This window comes from Bactrocera oleae, chromosome 2, assembly GCF_042242935.1.
Source record: "Bactrocera oleae isolate idBacOlea1 chromosome 2, idBacOlea1, whole genome shotgun sequence".
NCBI lineage: Eukaryota > Metazoa > Arthropoda > Insecta > Diptera > Tephritidae > Bactrocera > Bactrocera oleae.
Genome location: NC_091536.1, coordinates 34780004 through 34800322, shown reverse-complemented (window position 1 = coordinate 34800322; position 20319 = coordinate 34780004). Strand labels below are relative to the sequence as shown.

Here is a 20319-nt window from a genome sequence, read left to right as displayed (position 1 = left end):
GTTTGCCCACAAGCGTCTTTTCGCGACGATGGCAAAAGCTAGAAATCATAAATTGAACATCTTTCTGATGTTCCCTCTAGAAAGGAAAAGTGACAACCCTGCAAACACAGAAAAAAGTGACAAAAGTGGCAACAAAGTTTTTGTCGATTTAAAATATTTTACAATTCTATAATACTTTTCCATGACTCGAAAAACCTGCGTCAATATGTATGCATGCTCATATATAAAAATACATATTTACAATGATTTGTGGGCAAAACTGTTAGAGCGGCAAGGGAAGCGGTGACAATCGGCGAGCGTTCGTTTATTTTTCGGCACATCTCGGATTTTCTACCAACAACACAATGTTGTGACGCTTTCTCGTCGCGTCAGTCCTTCGACAGATAGACTCTTTGAAATAAAAGCAAAAAACGTGAGATTCGATCATTGATTGACCATGTCAACGGAGATTTCACATGAAGTAATGAGTGTTCATATCTACTGTGAGAACTAAATGTCCAGATGGAATTTAGCCTACACAACACATGAAGACGCACCCTGTTAAATAAAATCAACGCAACAAGTATTGGGCTGCAACGGGAAAATCACGCCACTTCTAGCAACACACGCCATCCTATAGCAACATGTTGCGAACGGGCGAGCAAGCAGGCCGATCATGAGGCGGTCAGCATAGGACTGTAGCAGCGAGCACAATGCTTGACACTACCTTTAGCAGTGAGTCGATCCTCTAGCTAGTTGTAGTGGCCTGAGTTATGACCTCCGTACGTTAAGGGTGAGCTCGGTAGTGAGTCGATCCTCTGACCGACTCAACCCTTAACCTTCGGTCGCCACAGTCTCCTGTGATCCGGGAGTATCTTTTTTCTCGGCTAGACGCGAGCGGCGGTGGAATCGGGATAAGCCTACACGAGCGCTTGCAGAAACATCTGGGCGTCGTCATCGTAGCACCCACGAGCGTCAACTCACCCAGCGGTGGAGTTGCTGTCGAGGCCAACATCGCAGCAGGACAAGGATCTTCCGAAACAGCCACACCGATTATCTACTCTACATTCGGCGTCGAGACTTCGAGACACTAGCCCAACTTATCACGCTTGCAGAAGAGTACGAGGGCATCCATGAAGGACATCGGAGAACTGTAGAGACGACGCGCCGCGAGATGACGAGACACATCATAGGTGACCACGAGGTAAGAAGTACATCGCGGCCAGACCATCCACCCGTCCAGTCCGCATCAGCACGTTCACAACAGCGTCACACGGTTTCCCAACACGATACGACGGTAAACGCGCATCACCAACAACCACCCACGAACCAAACTTTTATGCCTGGAAACACATGCAGGAGATGTGGCCAGGAAGGACACTACGCTGGGAGGTGCCGTAATTCCAGAAAGATATTTTGCTGGGAGTGTGGTCGAGCGGGTGTGCTAACCACAGAATGTTGCGGCCAACGACAGGGAAACGGCCGAGGGTTCCGCCAGGGGAAAGGCGCGGCGGACCCACAGAACTCAGCACCGGCCCGCCAGTAATTATGCGTCAGGAACGCGGCCGGTTATACGCCTTAATCAAGCTTGGCGGAGAATCGGCGGAGGCCGTCATCGAGCAACGATATTTCCCACGACATCCAGCGATGCAAGCGATTATCAACAATGAAATCGATGAGCTGCTATCGAAGGGATGCATCGAACCGTCTCACAGCCCACACAGCGCGGCGATTGTATTGGCCCGGAAGAAAAATGGTAAGTGGCGTTTATGCGTGGATTATCGGCAACTCAACGGCCGATCAGTACCCTTACCTAGGATACAACACAACTTGTCCAATAGTTCCGACGAGCAAGGTATATTAGTAGTCTAAACCTCAAGAACGGCTACTGGCAGAGCAAGGCAGCCGCACATACACAGCCTTCACCTTACCTGGGCGTGGCCTATTCCAATGGCGCGTCATGCCATTCGGCTTACATTCGGCACCTGCGACGATCCAGAGGGTACTCGACAAGGTCATAGGCCCTGAGATGGAACCACACGCCTTCGCCTACATAATCGTGATAGGCTCTACATGTTCTGCTTCTATATGTTCCTCGATATACAGAATCTACGAAAGGTACTGCAGAGACTACAGCAGGCCAACCTTCGAATCAATCCTGAGAAATGCGAGTTTTTTAAGAAGGAACTTTGGTATTTAGGTCACGTGATCAGTGACAAAGGCATCCACACCGACCCCGAGAAAGTAGCAGCAATCCAGGAGCTGAAGCCGCCAATTAACGTAAAAGAAGTACCCCAATATCTTGGAATAGCCTCCTGGTATCGCCGCTTTGTACCCGACTTCGCGACGATGAGCAAGTCGCTCACCGCTTTATTAAAGAAAGGGAGATACTGGAAATGGGGAGCTGAACAACAAGAAGCGTTTGAAAGCATCAAGTGTAAGCTAACAGAGGCTCCTGTCCTCGCATGTCCTGATTTCCGCCAGACATTTACCTTGCAGACGGACGCTTGTAACATCGGCCTTGGTGCAGTGCTGACACAGAAGCTGAAAGGAGGTGAACGCGTAATAGCTTACGCTAGCCGCAAATTGAATAAGGCGGAGACCAACTATTCGGCAACCGAAAAGGAGTGCCTCGCCATAGTTTGGGGAATCCGTAAAATGAGACTCTACCTAGAGTGTTCATGCGACTTCTAATCCCGCGGCATTTGTACAACTAAGCGCACAACCACTGTACAACATCATACCATACAACATAACACAATGCAACATCATACACCACCTACAACACACCATATCACTCACCAACACAACCATATACAATTAACCAACCACACTATACATCCACACTATACACCCACACTGCAACCACCGTCTTTTCCACCACCCGAATGAACAAAAGGGCCAGTCAGACCGGGATGCGCTCTCTTTTCGCTTTCGTCCATGACCTATAAGGTTCTATATCAAAACGTTCCCGGCCGAGTGATTATCATCGAAGTAAAGTAGAAGTGAATTAAACAAAAACTGAAAGTGTATGACAGGTTATTTAAAACCTTAAAGCTAAGAACGTGAACTTTTTAATATTATAAAATGGCAAAAGAAAAAAAATATATTTTTACAATAATAAAGTTTAAAAAAAATTAAATAAAGAGGTTTTTACTAAAAGTAGTACAATTGTGACAAAAAGTGAGTATAACACCGCACCCAAGGTGAAAGAATAAGTGAAGTCAACAAATGGTCCTTCGAGCCTCCTTGAAAGGCACCTATCAAAAAAAAAAAAAATAAAATAAAAAAGTGAAATCTTTTCAAAACATAAGTACTAATATACATACTATACTAAGTGGTTAAATTAAATTACAACAAACGGGCGCGAAACCAACTAAAATATATATAAAAAAAAAAAAAAGACCAAAAAATTAAAAACGGGCGCGATTTAACACAAACTAAGAAACAAAATCAACATAAAGCACGGGAACTAAATCCACCAAGCAAGCAGAGAGGAGGACAGTAACGCACAGGAAAAACGCCGGAGACAACAACAAAAAACCCATAATAAAAATAAAAAAAAGAAGAGAAAGGAAGTATTGCCACCCATAAACCCTTGGCGGAAAAAAAAGTGAGTCCATTCCGATTTGATTTTATGCGCATATGTACATATGTATGTATGTTAGATACAGTTTTATCGGTTTTCGGTGGAAATAAATAACCGAACGATATAACTGAAAAAGAACAAAAAAATATATATATATATATATATTATACGGTACCTGCCTCAGCTTATTTCGTGCCTCCAAACACACCGTTATATTCTTTAAAAAAAAATAAAAATAAAAATAAAAAATAAAAAAAAAATTTTCAAAGTCAAGTATTCCTACTTGCGATATTTTCAGCGGTACCCCTTGGGCTAATAAAGCAACAAGCAGGATCGCTTAAAACGCATAAGCAAAGGCTAACAAAAACTCACATATATTACAGAAATACATACATACATATGTGCAAATTCCTATAATTAAATACAAAATTTTGGGCTTTAAAACTTTGCCGCGAAATATTATATATTAACCGCAAGTAACATCTTTTCTAATTTGCCTACATAATCATATGGTACATACATAAATTAGCTAATTCTAAAAGTTTCAAAAAAAAAAATTACTGTTCAAATACCTGCCTGCTTAATTCGTGTCTCCAAACACATCACAAGACAAAATACAAAAACAATTTTATAAGTCAAGTTCATCGACTTGCAAACTTTCCAGCGATACCCCTTGGGCCCATAAAGCAACAAGCAGGATCGCTCAGAACATATAAGCAAAGGCAGAAAGAAAAAAAAAAAAAACAATACAATTATCGGCATTTATGTATGTACACATATTTTCTTAAGCATTGGCACATTTCCCGCGCTAAATATATACCGCAACCCAACCCTTTTGCTCTTCATTTCTCTTATATATTCTCTTAAAAAATATACATAAAAAGTAATATATTTACAATTATATATATATAAATATATATAGGCGCTCTCAGCAAAACTTTACAAAAACGCGTTACATGTATGCATGTACATATATGTATATGTACACATGTCAATATAACTAAAAGGTATACGGTCAAAACGGATTAGCATATGCAAACATATGAAAATTAAAATTAACATACATAGGTATGCAGATATATATACATTTGTTGTTAAGAACAATTTTATTTTCGCGTTCCTTTTAAACAAATGTATATAGATACATATAATAAAAACGAATATACATACATACAAAATATACAAATTATTCGCGAGTGAAACGAATACCCAGTAAGCAATTTCGGCAATTTTTAAGATAATAATAATACGGACATAAATTTTAATAAAATAAATTGACTTGTCCGATAAAAAAAAAAAAAAATTACAACAGACTAATTTTACAATTATTTTCAACAAAAAAAAAAAAAATTTTTTTTTTAACTACAGCTTTGGGTAGCAAACTAAAATTTTTTGCTACAACCGTATTATAGCAAATATTTAATACAAAACTATTTTAATAGCTAGCTAATAGCTTTTAATTTAATTCAAAGATTTATAAATGCAATCTGATAAAGCAAAAGAGGTTAAACAACGAACACCTCTATCATTAGAAATTCCAAAAATGGCTGATGATGATAAAGCACAAGGCACACCCGCAGAAGCTACACGCTCAAAGCAGGGTGCAAAACAAAAAAGAACCAAAGACAATTCACTGTCAAGGTTCATAACTGAAAGTGACAGTTTTATTAGATACTGCACACGGTTTTCGGCTTCGCCTATTAACGACAATACAGAATCAGTCCTAAATTTAAAAATTCAAAGCATAGATAATATATGGGCACGCGTTCTGACAGCGTACGATACAATATTAGATACTGACGACGCTGAACTTCCAGAAAACATTAAAGCTTCGGCGTCAGCCAAATATGAAAACTGCCTCGATCAATACGAAACTACGAAGGCAATGATATTAGACCAAATAAATTTATTAAGGCCATGTAGAGCCACTACTCCTCCTCCGAGAGAAGTTACAAATTCAAAAGAAAACCTAGATACAGGTATATTTTTAAAAGTACCAGCTTGTGATACTGAAGTTTTTCATGGAGGTTATGATCAATGGCCGTCCTTCCGGGACATGTTCACTGCCGTGTATATCAACCATCCTAAACTTTCACGAGCACAAAAGCTGTACCATCTCAGGTACAAAACAAAAGGGGAAGCAGGCAGTATTGTCAAGCGTTTCGCTTTGAATGACGAAAATTTTAATCTGGCTTGGGATGCACTGGTCGAAAGATACGAAAACGAAAGAGTATTGGTAGATAACCAAATAACTATTTTAATGAATTTACCAAAAATTCAACAAGAAACCAGCCAAGAATTTCAAAAACTATACTCGACAGTGACTAATTGCTTATCTGTGTTAGAAACACAAAATGTATCCACAGAATCGTGGGACCCTATCCTAGTAAATATTTGCGCAGCGACACTACCTGATGCTGCTTTGCTACGATGGGAGCAATCACTAGTGGCAAGAAAGAAATCGCCAAAATGGCATCAAATGAAAGAATTTTTAACAACTCAGTACGAAATAGCTGAGCGAGTAGATAAAAAGGTAGTTAAGCCAAAAGGTCATCAAAATGACTCAAATAAAAACTTTTTTAAACCCCAAGTCAGTAATAACACACAATATAATAGACACGTTAATAGAAGCCAAACATTCGTGTCAAACCAAACAAACCATTTGCAATCATTATGTGAAATCTGTAAAGGAGGACATAATATAAGATCTTGCGAGAAATTTAAAAAAATGTCCGTTTCAGATAGAAACAATCTTGTCCGACAACATAAACTTTGCATCAACTGTCTGTCCAACTCTCACGGGACAAAAGACTGTGAAAGCAAATTCAGTTGTGTGTACTGTCAACGACGACATCACTCATTGCTTCACATAACCAATTTTACAAATATGAAGCAAAATCATATACATAAAACCACGGGCCTAGTCGCGACAACCAAATCAGGTAATCCCGAAATCCCGAATCCCGAAAATAAAGAGGAACACCCATGTTGCTCAAAAGCAGCAAAAGTTCAAGCGCTTCATTCTGAGAATGAAAGCAAAATTCTTTTACCCACAGCGGTCATTTCTATAGAACATAAAGGAGATTTATTCAAATTAAGAGCATTAATAGATCAAGGCTCTCAAAGATCCTTTATATCATCAAAAGCTCAGAATCGGCTAAAATTGCCAGTCCAAAATTCTAGTTTTCAAATTTCGGGAATGGGCGGAAGAATAATACAAAATTCAAATAAAGTTTGCCCAATCACCATAGTCTCTCCAAACGCGGATATACGAATAGATGCACAAGCCATTGTTCTACCGCAGCTCACTAATTTGCTTCCAAGCTATGAAGTAAATAAAAAACAGTGGGAAAAATGCTCATATCTCAAATTAGCAGATCCCAACTGCCATACCCCATCACAAATCGACATATTATTGGGCAGCGACTTAATACCTCAAATAATTCTTGAAGGTATAGAGAAAATCTCTAATAAATTGTTAGCCCAAAACACAATCTTTGGATGGATATTAAGTGGCCAAGTCACAGAAAAAATTAACTCCTTCACAACTCAAGTTGAAAATATTTCAAACGAATATTTAAATAATCAACTCAAAAAATTCTGGGAAGTAGAAGAACTACCCCAAATCACAAAACCTTCAGAAGAAGACCTGGCATGCGAAGCCTATTACCAGTCCACAACAAGAAGAAACGAACATGGTCGTTATGTTGTGCGACTCCCATTCAAGCCCACCTTTCCAGAAACGATAGCTCTAGGCCACTCGAGAATATCAGCAGTCCAGCAATTCCTAAGCTTGGAAAAAAGCTTGATAAAGAAAAGCGAGCTTAAATCAGCATATGATGACGTGATGGATGAATATCTTGACCTCAATCATATGGAAGAAGCTGTACCATATGAAAAAATATCTAAAGGTAGATATCTATCTTTTTATCTTCCACATCACGGGGTAATAAGACCAGATAAAATCACAACAAAAGTACGAGTTGTTTTTAATGCCTCAAAGTGTACGAGCTCAGGCAAATCACTCAATGATGTACTATACACAGGGCCAACATTACAACCTGATCTCATGCTGCTAATACTAAATTGGCGCATGTTTAAATATGTTTTCAATGGAGATGTAGAGAAAATGTATAGACAAATTTTAGTACATAAAGATGACCAAGATTTCCAGCGGATAGTCTTCCGAAAATCAAGTAATAGTCCAATCAGCGACTACAAACTTAAAACAGTTACCTTTGGCATCAATTGTGCACCCTATTTAGCGATTAGGACATTACATGAAGTGGCAAAAACCTGTCAAACAAATTTGCCTTTAGCAACTTCTGTGCTACAAAAACAAACATACGTTGATGATATTCTATCAGGTAGTCACAGCCTCTCATTAGCTTGCGAATCACTATCTCAAGTGATCAAAGCACTAAATTCAGCCGGGTTCCCCCTAAAGAAAATTACATCAAATCATCCTGAGATAATAAAAAACATAAAAGGGAAAGACTTATTAGATACTAACTTCCTTAAATTTGAAAAGGCCAGTACTACAAAAACTCTCGGGATTCAATGGAATGCGATAACAGATCAATTCTCATATACAATTGAGTCAATATCTGCAATATCCGCCATAACCAAACGTCAAATACTTTCCTCGGTGGCAAAACTTTTCGACCCCGCAGGATGGCTTTCGCCAATAATGATTCAAGCAAAAATCCTCATTCAAGAACTGTGGCAAGACGGCACTGAATGGGATGAGCAAGTAAAACCCATACGTTTAACAAAGTGGGTTCAATTTGCAAACAATCTACATACCATCTCGGAAATTCGAATTCCTCGATGGGTAAATTTCGCACCTGACTATAATGTAGAATTACATGGCTTCTGTGATGCCTCTGAGAAGGCCTATTGTGCAACAGTTTACGTACGCACTGAATATGATAACAAAATATCTTCACGTCTTTTAGTAGCCAAAGCCAAAGTTGCTCCGCTGAAGACACTCAGCCTGCCACGGCTCGAACTGAATGGTGCACTTCTGTTAGCAAAATTAGTCTCAATTGTCCAAACCCATCTGAAATTAACCAATCATAAAATGTACCTTTGGTCAGATTCAGAAATAGTTTTAGCATGGTTAGAAAAACCACCATATACCTGGAAGACTTATGTATCTAACCGTATATCCCAAATATTAGACTTAGTTGGCCCAGCACAATGGCAACATGTTGCAAGTGCAGATAATCCAGCGGATCTTGGGACAAGAGGCTGCAAACCACTTCATCTCACCAGCACTACACTCTGGTGGAACGGTCCTACGTGGTTAACAGAATCACAAGAAGTCTGGCCAAAGTCTCCCGCTCGCAATATAATAGCTCCTGAAACTCGGAGAATTGAAAACTTTCATATCACTCCTGATGAAGATGATATATTACATCGATTTTCATCATTCCCAAAAGCACTAAGAGTAGTCGCTTACATGTTTAAATTTATCCAAAGACTCAAACAAAAGGTTAAAGGAATAACCAATGATCCTTCCGTACAACTAACGCATTCCGACATGCAACATGCAAAGGTCATCCTAATTACCTATACACAAACTCGCTATTTCATTCGGGAGAAATCAAAGTTAGTCGAAAGACGACCCCTCGATAAGGGAAGCTCACTTCTCGTTTTAAATCCTTTTTTGGACACTAAAGGATTAATCCGGGCACATGGAAGACTAGTGAATTCCAGCCTTAGTTATAACGAACGACATCCCATTATAATTCCCGAGAAATCCCGTTTTACTTATTTATTTTTAATATATCTTCACCAACTTACATTACATGGTGAGCATCGCTTGATGCAACAAATGGTCCGACTAGAATTTTATATACCGCGCCTAAAGCCACAAATTAAAAGAACGATTTTTATGTGTAAACAATGCACATTGTACAAGCACAAAATACGCACGCAGATCATGGCAGCTTTGCCACCTGAACGCTGCAATTTTGCTCTTCCCTTTACCATTACTGGGGTCGATTTTGCTGGACCTTTCCAGATAAAGGCCTCTATGTTAAGGTCTTCCTCATTCAGAAAAGGGTATGTGGCTGTCTTTGTATGTTTCACGACAAAGGCAGTACACCTCGAGCTATGTTCAGATCTGTCTACTGCGGCTTTTCTCGCAGCATTTGCACGCTTTGTCGGACGACGCGGATTTCCATCGAAAATGATGAGCGACAATGGGAAAAACTTTATCGGAGCTCAAAGAGCCACAGAGAAAGAGTTTGTAAAATTTACTAAAGAAGTCTCCCCAGAAATTGTTAAAAAATATGCACCACAAGGAATTGATTGGCAGTTTATACCCCCCTGTTCTCCCCACATGGGCGGACTCTGGGAATCAGCTGTAAAAAGCTTTAAGTCCCATTTAAAGAAAACGGCAGGTAATCATAAATTCAATTATGAGGAATTTACCACACTACTCGCTCGTATAGAAGCCGATTTCACAGCTCTTACACCTGGACATTTCCTCAGAGGAGCTCCACTTCTCGCCATACCTGAGGCAGAAGGAGACTCACTCAATTTAATAGACCGATGGGAAAAAATTAAGATACTTCATCATGAATTCAGCCTTAGATGGAAGGAAGATTACCTTAAAGATCTCCATAAGAGACATCGGTGGAAAACGATCCAGAAGGAACCAAATACGGGCGAATGCGTCATCATACATGATGAATGCCTTCCTCCAACAGAATGGCGACTAGGCCGCATTGAAAAGGTCCATCGGGGACGAGATGGTCACATAAGAATAGTAGACGTACGAACGCAAACTGGTATACTAACTCGACCATTAGTAAAATTGTGTTTTCTTCCGAACACCGAAGAAGCGATTACACAAACCCCGCCAAGACAAGCGCATAAATAAAATCAAAACCGACAATTAATTCGTTTAACTCGAAATACTACCGTTTTATAATCCGTACATGCAAATCTAACACTAACAAGCGCGATTAAAAAATTAACGACAACATATGCAGTCACATATACATATATATATATATATATATATATATATATTTAAGCCAAGTAACAAATATCATAATTCAAAATTATGAGCCAAACCATATTTTAATATATTCCTATTCCAATAGAAATGGACGTAGAAGATATACACAGCGCTCCCAAGACTGTGAGGTCCGTAATTGCTGCGCCTAGAGCATCTGGTCCACCCATCGCAGCACCAAGGATGCAAAGCGCCACGGCACCACACAGCCAATCATCTGCAGCAGCAGTCAGGGATGCAAACGAGGAGCAGTTTGATGAGCATCTGCCTCCACGATGCAGTCTATGCCATCGACCTCACGTCCTGAAGAGGTGCACCATCTTCAAAAGCATGAAGCCCGCTCAACGCCAACAGATCGCCAGAGCCCACGGACACTGTATGACTTGCTTGGCAGATAGTCACTCCACCTTTGAGTGTATAACCGACGGATCGTGCCAATATTGCCAACGACCGCATCATACTCTGTTCCATCGATTCCCTCGACGTGCAAATCCGTCCACCACGCAGACCAGTCACCGGCACAGACAACAAGGGAATCCCGTCCAGCGCCAAAGAATACATCGCCCGAAGCCATCCAGAGGGGCACGCTCGCGGCCACCTCCACCACCCTATGGTCATCGCAACCAGCGGCAACGGGCAACCGGATTGAACGCCGTAGTGAGCACTCTGCAACAGTTGCAGAGACTTCTAGGCAATTAATTCGCCTAGGGGGGCCGGGATGTTCATGCGACTTCTAATCCCGCGGCATTTGTACAACTAAGCGCACAACCACTGTACAACATCATACCATACAACATAACACAATGCAACATCATACACCACCTACAACACACCATATCACTCACCAACACAACCATATACAATTAACCAACCACACTATACATCCACACTATACACCCACACTGCAACCACCGTCTTTTCCACCACCCGAATGAACAAAAGGGCCAGTCAGACCGGGATGCGCTCTCTTTTCGCTTTCGTCCATGACCTATAAGGTTCTATATCAAAACGTTCCCGGCCGAGTGATTATCATCGAAGTAAAGTAGAAGTGAATTAAACAAAAACTGAAAGTGTATGACAGGTTATTTAAAACCTTAAAGCTAAGAACGTGAACTTTTTAATATTATAAAGTGTCAAAAGAAAAAAAATATATTTTTACAATAATAAAGTTTAAAAAAAATTAAATAAAGAGGTTTTTACTAAAAGTAGTACAATTGTGACAAAAAGTGAGTATAACACCGCACCCAAGGTGAAAGAATAAGTGAAGTCAACATAGAGGAATATAAATTCAAGGTGATAACGGATCACATGTCGCTGAAGTGGCTGAATTCCATAGAAAGCCCTTCCTTCGTATAGCACGATGGGCTTTAGAATTACAACAACATACTTTCGACATGGAATATCGCAAAGGAAAACTCAATCTAGTAGCGGACGCACTGTCCCGTCAGCCGCTAGAGACCATACGACAAGCGACGACGGTGGCGCCATAATGCAACTGGTGGCTAAAACGAGCAGAGGATGGCCAACTCTATCGCCCTATTCCTTGTCGATCACAGGATGACGAGGCTGTACCCTAGAAGCTATGTGTGCCTAAACCCCTCCGCCTAAGAGTCCTGCAAGAGATCCATGATATACCTAGCGCCGGACATATGGATAGACGCCGGACAGTAGCCTGAGTGGCTAACCGATATTACTGGCCAGGGATGTTCCGCCAGACTTCATTGGACCCTTACCGCGATCCACGCATGGTAATACTATGTTACTAGTATTCTTCGACCGCTTCAGCAAGTGGGTAGAATTAGTCCCCATGAGGCGCGCTACAGCAGAAGGACTTCGTCGCGCATTTAGAGAACGAATCCTCGCAAGATTTGGCGTCCCGAAAATTCTTATTTCGGACAACGGCGTGCAATTTACTAGTACGCTGTGGCAACACTACCTTAAGGAACTAGGGGTACGCCAGCAATTCACCCCACCTTACACCCCTCAAGAGAATCCCACGGAACGAGCCAATCCGACACCAGCGATGGGATGATTTTCTCCCAGAGATCGAGCTCGCAGTGAATACCAGCATTTCGGCATCCACGGGATATAGCCCGGCATTCCTCGTACAAGGACGAGAGCCGCGACTGCCAAAGGCACTTTTCGACGAAGATAATATCGGCACAGGCATGACATCCACGACGGCTGAGGAAAAGTCCAATAGGATGCAGGAGGCCTTCAAAATTGTTCGGCAAAATATGGAGAGGGCGATAACGGAGCAAGCCCCTCATTATTACCTGAGACGCAGAAAATGGACCCCCGCGATCGGAGAACTAGTTCTCGCGAAAGAACATCACCTCTCTAAAGCCACTGAGGGCTTTGCCGCAAAGTTAGCCCCGAAGTACGATGGCCCTTATCAAATTCTCAGGTATTCCTCACCAGTGATCGTAGAACTTCGAAAAATTGACGGCGGAAAGGAGAAAACGGTGAACATCAGCGAATTGAAACCGTACCACACGGCCGTAACAGTTTAAAAAACAAAAAAAAAAATTTAGCAATAGAAAATTATTTAAATGAGCAAATTTGGTGACCAACCGAGACAGTCACATTCATTCAACCGCGAGCTGTCAGCAAGGCAAGACGTACCGGACGTTTTAAAAGAAAGTGAAAATACAATAAAAGATATGAATAACGACGAGAAGTGGGAAAATAGTTTGAAGCGGTTCCGTGAACGGATGGAGGAGGAGAAGGTAAAGCTCGCCAGGACACAGGCACTGGAAGCAGCCAGCACCACAGGCACTAGAAGTGCTTGCTCAGCGCGTGCAGACGCTATTTACGCGGCGTCGCGACACCTAAAACTGATACATGTCGCGATAGCGACATTCGAAGCCAACGCTAGCACCACCAACGTATCCAAGGCCGTCAACACCACTACATAACTAACCGACCACAAACCCACTACAAGTGAAATTGAAGCACGAACAACACAAGCCGCCATGAGACGCACTACCGCGGCCCACGTAGCCACGACGCCATGCATCGTCGTTCGAGTGGTTGTTCAGGAAATAAGTGAACCAAATCACGAAGAAACCCACAGGAGTCCGACGAGTAGAAGGACATCAAACGACAGCAGCAAGACTAGTAACGATACGTCTAGCTCAGACGATGCCACGGTACCACGACAATCACTGGTGATCGAACTCTCCTCAGACCAAGAGAATACCGAACCAGAGAGAGATAGGGTGGAACTGACCTTCCCACCGGGACAAGGTTGAGTCTCCCTGTACCGAGCGGACTTACTCTCCCTGGAAGATCGATCCTGGCTAACAGACACCGTGATCGCCGCCTGGGCGAAGCGCCTGGAGACCGAATTTGGAGCGAAAGGCACCATACTCAGCCCTTTGTTGTCTGGCAGTTGAACCGACCAGGGGGACGAGATGAAAATTTCCGCCGCATTCACCGCTGGATCCGAAACATCGACATCTTCGGACAGCGTGTAGTTCTGGCACCACACAACAAAATCACCAACTTTATCACAACCACCCACGGAGTACCACCAGATATCAAGTGGTCATGTATCGGTGGGGAGTACACATTCGGAGGAAGCCAACAACTATGGAAACAGCTGCAAAACCCGACTAAAGACCAGGAAAATTACAAATTTATAGCTTAAATTAATTGAATTAAAAAAAAAAAATTTTAGAGTCTATACTTAAAGTAAAAAGAAAAAAAACTAGTTCATAAGTCTATGAAATTGGAGAAAGATAATTGTATTAGAAAAGTGAAAATTATACAAGAATTAAAAGAAGGTTAAAGCCAAAAAAAAAAAAAATAAGTATATATAACCAAGAAAATGTGTAATATTATATTATCACTTATCAATAAATACATGTGCGCGCACTGCTCTATATGTAAGTATGTAAATTAACTTCCTTCTTCATGGAAGTATTAAACAAATATATAGTTCCGCAAACGTGCGGAAGAAATCAAATATGATGGTTTGAGTGATCCTGATGGATAACTGAATCTCTTTACTTCAATTTACTCTTATTTATACCATTTTCTTATTTGCTTAATTCTTACAATAAGTGTCAGTTACAATATTCGCTTATTCAGTAATTAGTTTTATTGTTTACATTGTATGGGTGGCCTTAGCTTAATGAAAAGAATATTGGTTGCTTAAATAAGCATCTTTGCTTATTAAGAAGCTGTGGTCTTAGCTTTAATGAAAAGAATATTGATTGCTTAAATAAGCAAAGATGCTTATTAAGAAGCTGTATTATTGCTAAGTGCAAAGATACAGTTTTGTTTATAATGAGCGTAAAGCTACTGTGTGGAGCCTGCCGTTAACTTGTGTGTACAAATATGCGTATGACATTCCAAAATAAGTAATGCATACGCAAATCTACATATATACATATATATGCGTACAAATGTAAGTATGTGAGCCAATAGCAAAAATACAAACGTTGTTATACAAAAACAACAATTCTCTCAAAAAGCATGAGCAGCGTCAGAAATCAATATGGCAGCTAAATTGACAAATCTAAAATTTGTAGTAAATCACACAACAACAACATTTTCATTTACGAACGCTGGCACACATGTAATAAGCTAAGTCGTTTCATTCATAAAAGCGAACGCCTTACACATCTCCCCGAGCATGTGTTTGCCCACAAGCGTCTTTTCGCGACGATGGCAAAAGCTAGAAATCATAAATTGAACATCTTTCTGATGTTCCCTCTAGAAAGGAAAAGTGACAACCCTGCAAACACAGAAAAAAGTGACAAAAGTGGCAACAAAGTTTTTGTCGATTTAAAATATTTTACAATTCTATAATACTTTTCCATGACTCGAAAAACCTGCGTCAATATGTATGCATGCTCATATATAAAAATACATATTTACAATGATTTGTGGGCAAAACTGTTAGAGCGGCAAGGGAAGCGGTGACAATCGGCGAGCGTTCGTTTATTTTTCGGCACATCTCGGATTTTCTACCAACAACACAATGTTGTGACGCTTTCTCGTCGCGTCAGTCCTTCGACAGATAGACTCTTTGAAATAAAAGCAAAAAACGTGAGATTCGATCATTGATTGACCATGTCAACGGAGATTTCACATGAAGTAATGAGTGTTCATATCTACTGTGAGAACTAAATGTCCAGATGGAATTTAGCCTACACAACACATGAAGACGCACCCTGTTAAATAAAATCAACGCAACAAGTATTGGGCTGCAACGGGAAAATCACGCCACTTCTAGCAACACACGCCATCCTATAGCAACATGTTGCGAACGGGCGAGCAAGCAGGCCGATCATGAGGCGGTCAGCATAGGACTGTAGCAGCGAGCACAACGCTTGACACTACCTTTAGCAGTGAGTCGATCCTCTAGCTAGTTGTAGTGGCCTGAGTTATGACCTCCGTACGTTAAGGGTGAGCTCGGTAGTGAGTCGATCCTCTGACCGACTCAACCCTTAACCTTCGGTCGCCACAGTCTCCTGTGATCCGGGAGTATCTTTTTTCTCGGCTAGACGCGAGCGGCGGTGGAATCGGGATAAGCCTACACGAGCGCTTGCAGAAACATCTGGGCGTCGTCATCGTAGCACCCACGAGCGTCAACTCACCCAGCGGTGGAGTTGCTGTCGAGGCCAACATCGCAGCAGGACAAGGATCTTCCGAAACAGCCACACCGATTATCTACTCTACATTCGGCGTCGAGACTTCGAGACACTAGCCCAACTTATCACGCTTGCAGAAGAGTACGAGGGCATCCATGAAGGACATCGGAGAACTGTAGAGACGACGCGCCGCGAGATGACGAGACACATCATAGGTGACCACGAGGTAAGAAGTACATCGCGGCCAGACCATCCACCCGTCCAGTCCGCATCAGCACGTTCACAACAGCGTCACACGGTTTCCCAACACGATACGACGGTAAACGCGCATCACCAACAACCACCCACGAACCAAACTTTTATGCCTGGAAACACATGCAGGAGATGTGGCCAGGAAGGACACTACGCTGGGAGGTGCCGTAATTCCAGAAAGATATTTTGCTGGGAGTGTGGTCGAGCGGGTGTGCTAACCACAGAATGTTGCGGCCAACGACAGGGAAACGGCCGAGGGTTCCGCCAGGGGAAAGGCGCGGCGGACCCACAGAACTCAGCACCGGCCCGCCAGTAATTATGCGTCAGGAACGCGGCCGGTTATACGCCTTAATCAAGCTTGGCGGAGAATCGGCGGAGGCCGTCATCGAGCAACGATATTTCCCACGACATCCAGCGATGCAAGCGATTATCAACAATGAAATCGATGAGCTGCTATCGAAGGGATGCATCGAACCGTCTCACAGCCCACACAGCGCGGCGATTGTATTGGCCCGGAAGAAAAATGGTAAGTGGCGTTTATGCGTGGATTATCGGCAACTCAACGGCCGATCAGTACCCTTACCTAGGATACAACACAACTTGTCCAATAGTTCCGACGAGCAAGGTATATTAGTAGTCTAAACCTCAAGAACGGCTACTGGCAGAGCAAGGCAGCTGCACATACACAGCCTTCACCTTACCTGGGCGTGGCCTATTCCAATGGCGCGTCATGCCATTCGGCTTACATTCGGCACCTGCGACGATCCAGAGGGTACTCGACAAGGTCATAGGCCCTGAGATGGAACCACACGCCTTCGCCTACATAATCGTGATAGGCTCTACATGTTCTGCTTCTATATGTTCCTCGATATACAGAATCTACGAAAGGTACTGCAGAGACTACAGCAGGCCAACCTTCGAATCAATCCTGAGAAATGCGAGTTTTTTAAGAAGGAACTTCGGTATTTAGGTCACGTGATCAGTGACAAAGGCATCCACACCGACCCCGAGAAAGTAGCAGCAATCCAGGAGCTGAAGCCGCCAATTAACGTAAAAGAAGTACCCCAATATCTTGGGATAGCCTCCTGGTATCGCCGCTTTATACCCGACTTCGCGACGATGAGCAAGTCGCTCACCGCTTTATTAAAGAAAGGGAGATACTGGAAATGGGGAGCTGAACAACAAGAAGCGTTTGAAAGCATCAAGTGTAAGCTAACAGAGGCTCCTGTCCTCGCATGTCCGGATTTCCGCCAGACATTTACCTTGCAGACGGACGCTTGTAACATCGGCCTTGGTGCAGTGCTGACACAGAAGCTGAAAGGAGGTGAACGCGTAATAGCTTACGCTAGCCGCAAATTGAATAAGGCGGAGACCAACTATTCGGCAACCGAAAAGGAGTGCCTCGCCATAGTTTGGGGAATCCGTAAAATGAGACTCTACCTAGAGGAATATAAATTCAAGGTGATAACGGATCACATGTCGCTGAAGTGGCTGAATTCCATAGAAAGCCCTTCCTTCGTATAGCACGATGGGCTTTAGAATTACAACAACATACTTTCGACATGGAATATCGCAAAGGAAAACTCAATCTAGTAGCGGACGCACTGTCCCGTCAGCCGCTAGAGACCATACGACAAGCGACGACGGTGGCGCCATAATGCAACTGGTGGCTAAAACGAGCAGAGGATGGCCAACTCTATCGCCCTATTCCTTGTCGATCACAGGATGACGAGGCTGTACCCTAGAAGCTATGTGTGCCTAAACCCCTCCGCCTAAGAGTCCTGCAAGAGATCCATGATATACCTAGCGCCGGACATATGGATAGACGCCGGACAGTAGCCTGAGTGGCTAACCGATATTACTGGCCAGGGATGTTCCGCCAGACTTCATTGGACCCTTACCGCGATCCACGCATGGTAATACTATGTTACTAGTATTCTTCGACCGCTTCAGCAAGTGGGTAGAATTAGTCCCCATGAGGCGCGCTACAGCAGAAGGACTTCGTCGCGCATTTAGAGAACGAATCCTCGCAAGATTTGGCGTCCCGAAAATTCTTATTTCGGACAACGGCGTGCAATTTACTAGTACGCTGTGGCAACACTACCTTAAGGAACTAGGGGTACGCCAGCAATTCACCCCACCTTACACCCCTCAAGAGAATCCCACGGAACGAGCCAATCCGACACCAGCGATGGGATGATTTTCTCCCAGAGATCGAGCTCGCAGTGAATACCAGCATTTCGGCATCCACGGGATATAGCCCGGCATTCCTCGTACAAGGACGAGAGCCGCGACTGCCAAAGGCACTTTTCGACGAAGATAATATCGGCACAGGCATGACATCCACGACGGCTGAGGAAAAGTCCAATAGGATGCAGGAGGCCTTCAAAATTGTTCGGCAAAATATGGAGAGGGCGATAACGGAGCAAGCCCCTCATTATTACCTGAGGCGCAGAAAATGGACCCCCGCGATCGGAGAACTAGTTCTCGCGAAAGAACATCACCTCTCTAAAGCCACTGAGGGCTTTGCCGCAAAGTTAGCCCCGAAGTACGATGGCCCTTATCAAATTCTCAGGTATTCCTCACCAGTGATCGTAGAACTTCGAAAAATTGACGGCGGAAAGGAGAAAACGGTGAACATCAGCGAATTGAAACCGTACCACACGGCCGTAACAGTTTAAAAAACAAAAAAAAAAATTTAGCAATAGAAAATTATTTAAATGAGCAAATTTGGTGACCAACCGAGACAGTCACATTCATTCAACCGCGAGCTGTCAGCAAGGCAAGACGTACCGGACGTTTTAAAAGAAAGTGAAAATAAAATAAAATATATGAATAACGACGAGAAGTGGGAAAATAGTTTGAAGCGGTTCCGTGAACGGATGGAGGAGGAGAAGGTAAAGCTCCCCAGGACACAGGCACTGGAAGCAGCCAGCACCACAGGCACTAGAAGTGCTTGCTCAGCGCGTGCAGACGCTATTTACGCGGCGTCGCGACACCTAAAACTGATACATGTCGCGATAGCGACATTCGAAGCCAACGCTAGCACCACCAACGTATCCAAGGCCGTCAACACCACTACATAACTAACCGACCACAAACCCACTACAAGTGAAATTGAAGCACGAACAACACAAGCCGCCATGAGACGCACTACCGCGGCCCACGTAGCCACGACGCCATGCATCGTCGTTCGAGTGGTTGTTCAGGAAATAAGTGAACCAAATCACGAAGAAACCCACAGGAGTCCGACGAGTAGAAGGACATCAAACGACAGCAGCAAGACTAGTAACGATACGTCTAGCTCAGACGATGCCACGGTACCACGACAATCACTGGTGATCGAACTCTCCTCAGACCAAGAGAATACCGAACCAGAGAGAGATAGGGTGGAACTGACCTTCCCACCGGGACAAGGTTGAGTCTCCCTGTACCGAGCGGACTTACTCTCCCTGGAAGATCGATCCTGGCTAACAGACACCGTGATCGCCGCCTGGGCGAAGCGCCTGGAGACCGAATTTGGAGCGAAAGGCACCATACTCAGCCCTTTGTTGTCTGGCAGTTGAACCGACCAGGGGGACGAGAAGAAAATTTCCGCCGCATTCACCGCTGGATCCGAAACATCGACATCTTCGGACAGCGTGTAGTTCTGGCACCACACAACAAAATCACCAACTTTATCACAACCACCCGCGGAGTACCACCAGATATCAAGTGGTCATGTATCGGTGGGGAGTACACATTCGGAGGAAGCCAACAACTATGGAAACAGCTGCAAAACCCGACTAAAGACCAGGAAAATTACAAATTTATAGCTTAAATTAATTGAATTAAAAAAAAAAAATTTTAGAGTCTATACTTAAAGT

General features: G+C 43.0%; 2 protein-coding genes across 15 annotated transcripts in view; both read left to right on the top strand.

Annotated features, from left to right (window-relative positions):
• Window positions 1–20319, top strand: part of nAChRalpha4 (nicotinic acetylcholine receptor alpha4) — a 946244-nt gene that overhangs the window by 792201 nt on the left and 133724 nt on the right. The gene's annotated exons all lie outside the window — the stretch shown is intronic.
• On the top strand, window positions 2608–11859 carry LOC138858915 (uncharacterized). Of its 2 annotated transcripts, XM_070112960.1 has the most exons (2): window positions 2608–3162; window positions 10687–11859. In XM_070112960.1, the coding sequence occupies exon 2, from the start codon at window positions 10689–10691 to the stop codon at window positions 11295–11297; it is 609 nt and encodes a 202-aa protein (XP_069969061.1). In that variant the 5' UTR covers window positions 2608–3162; window positions 10687–10688; the 3' UTR covers window positions 11298–11859. The 2 variants fall into 2 exon arrangements, with proteins under 2 accessions (XP_069969061.1, XP_069969062.1); XM_070112961.1 differs by lacking the exon at window positions 2608–3162 and having other exon boundaries at window positions 10633–11859.

What these genes read in the sequence shown, in the direction of transcription:
- LOC138858915 (XM_070112960.1), top strand. Translation starts at nt 10,689, where the DNA reads ATGGACGTAGAAGATATACACAGCGCTCCCAAGACTGTGAGGTCCGTA.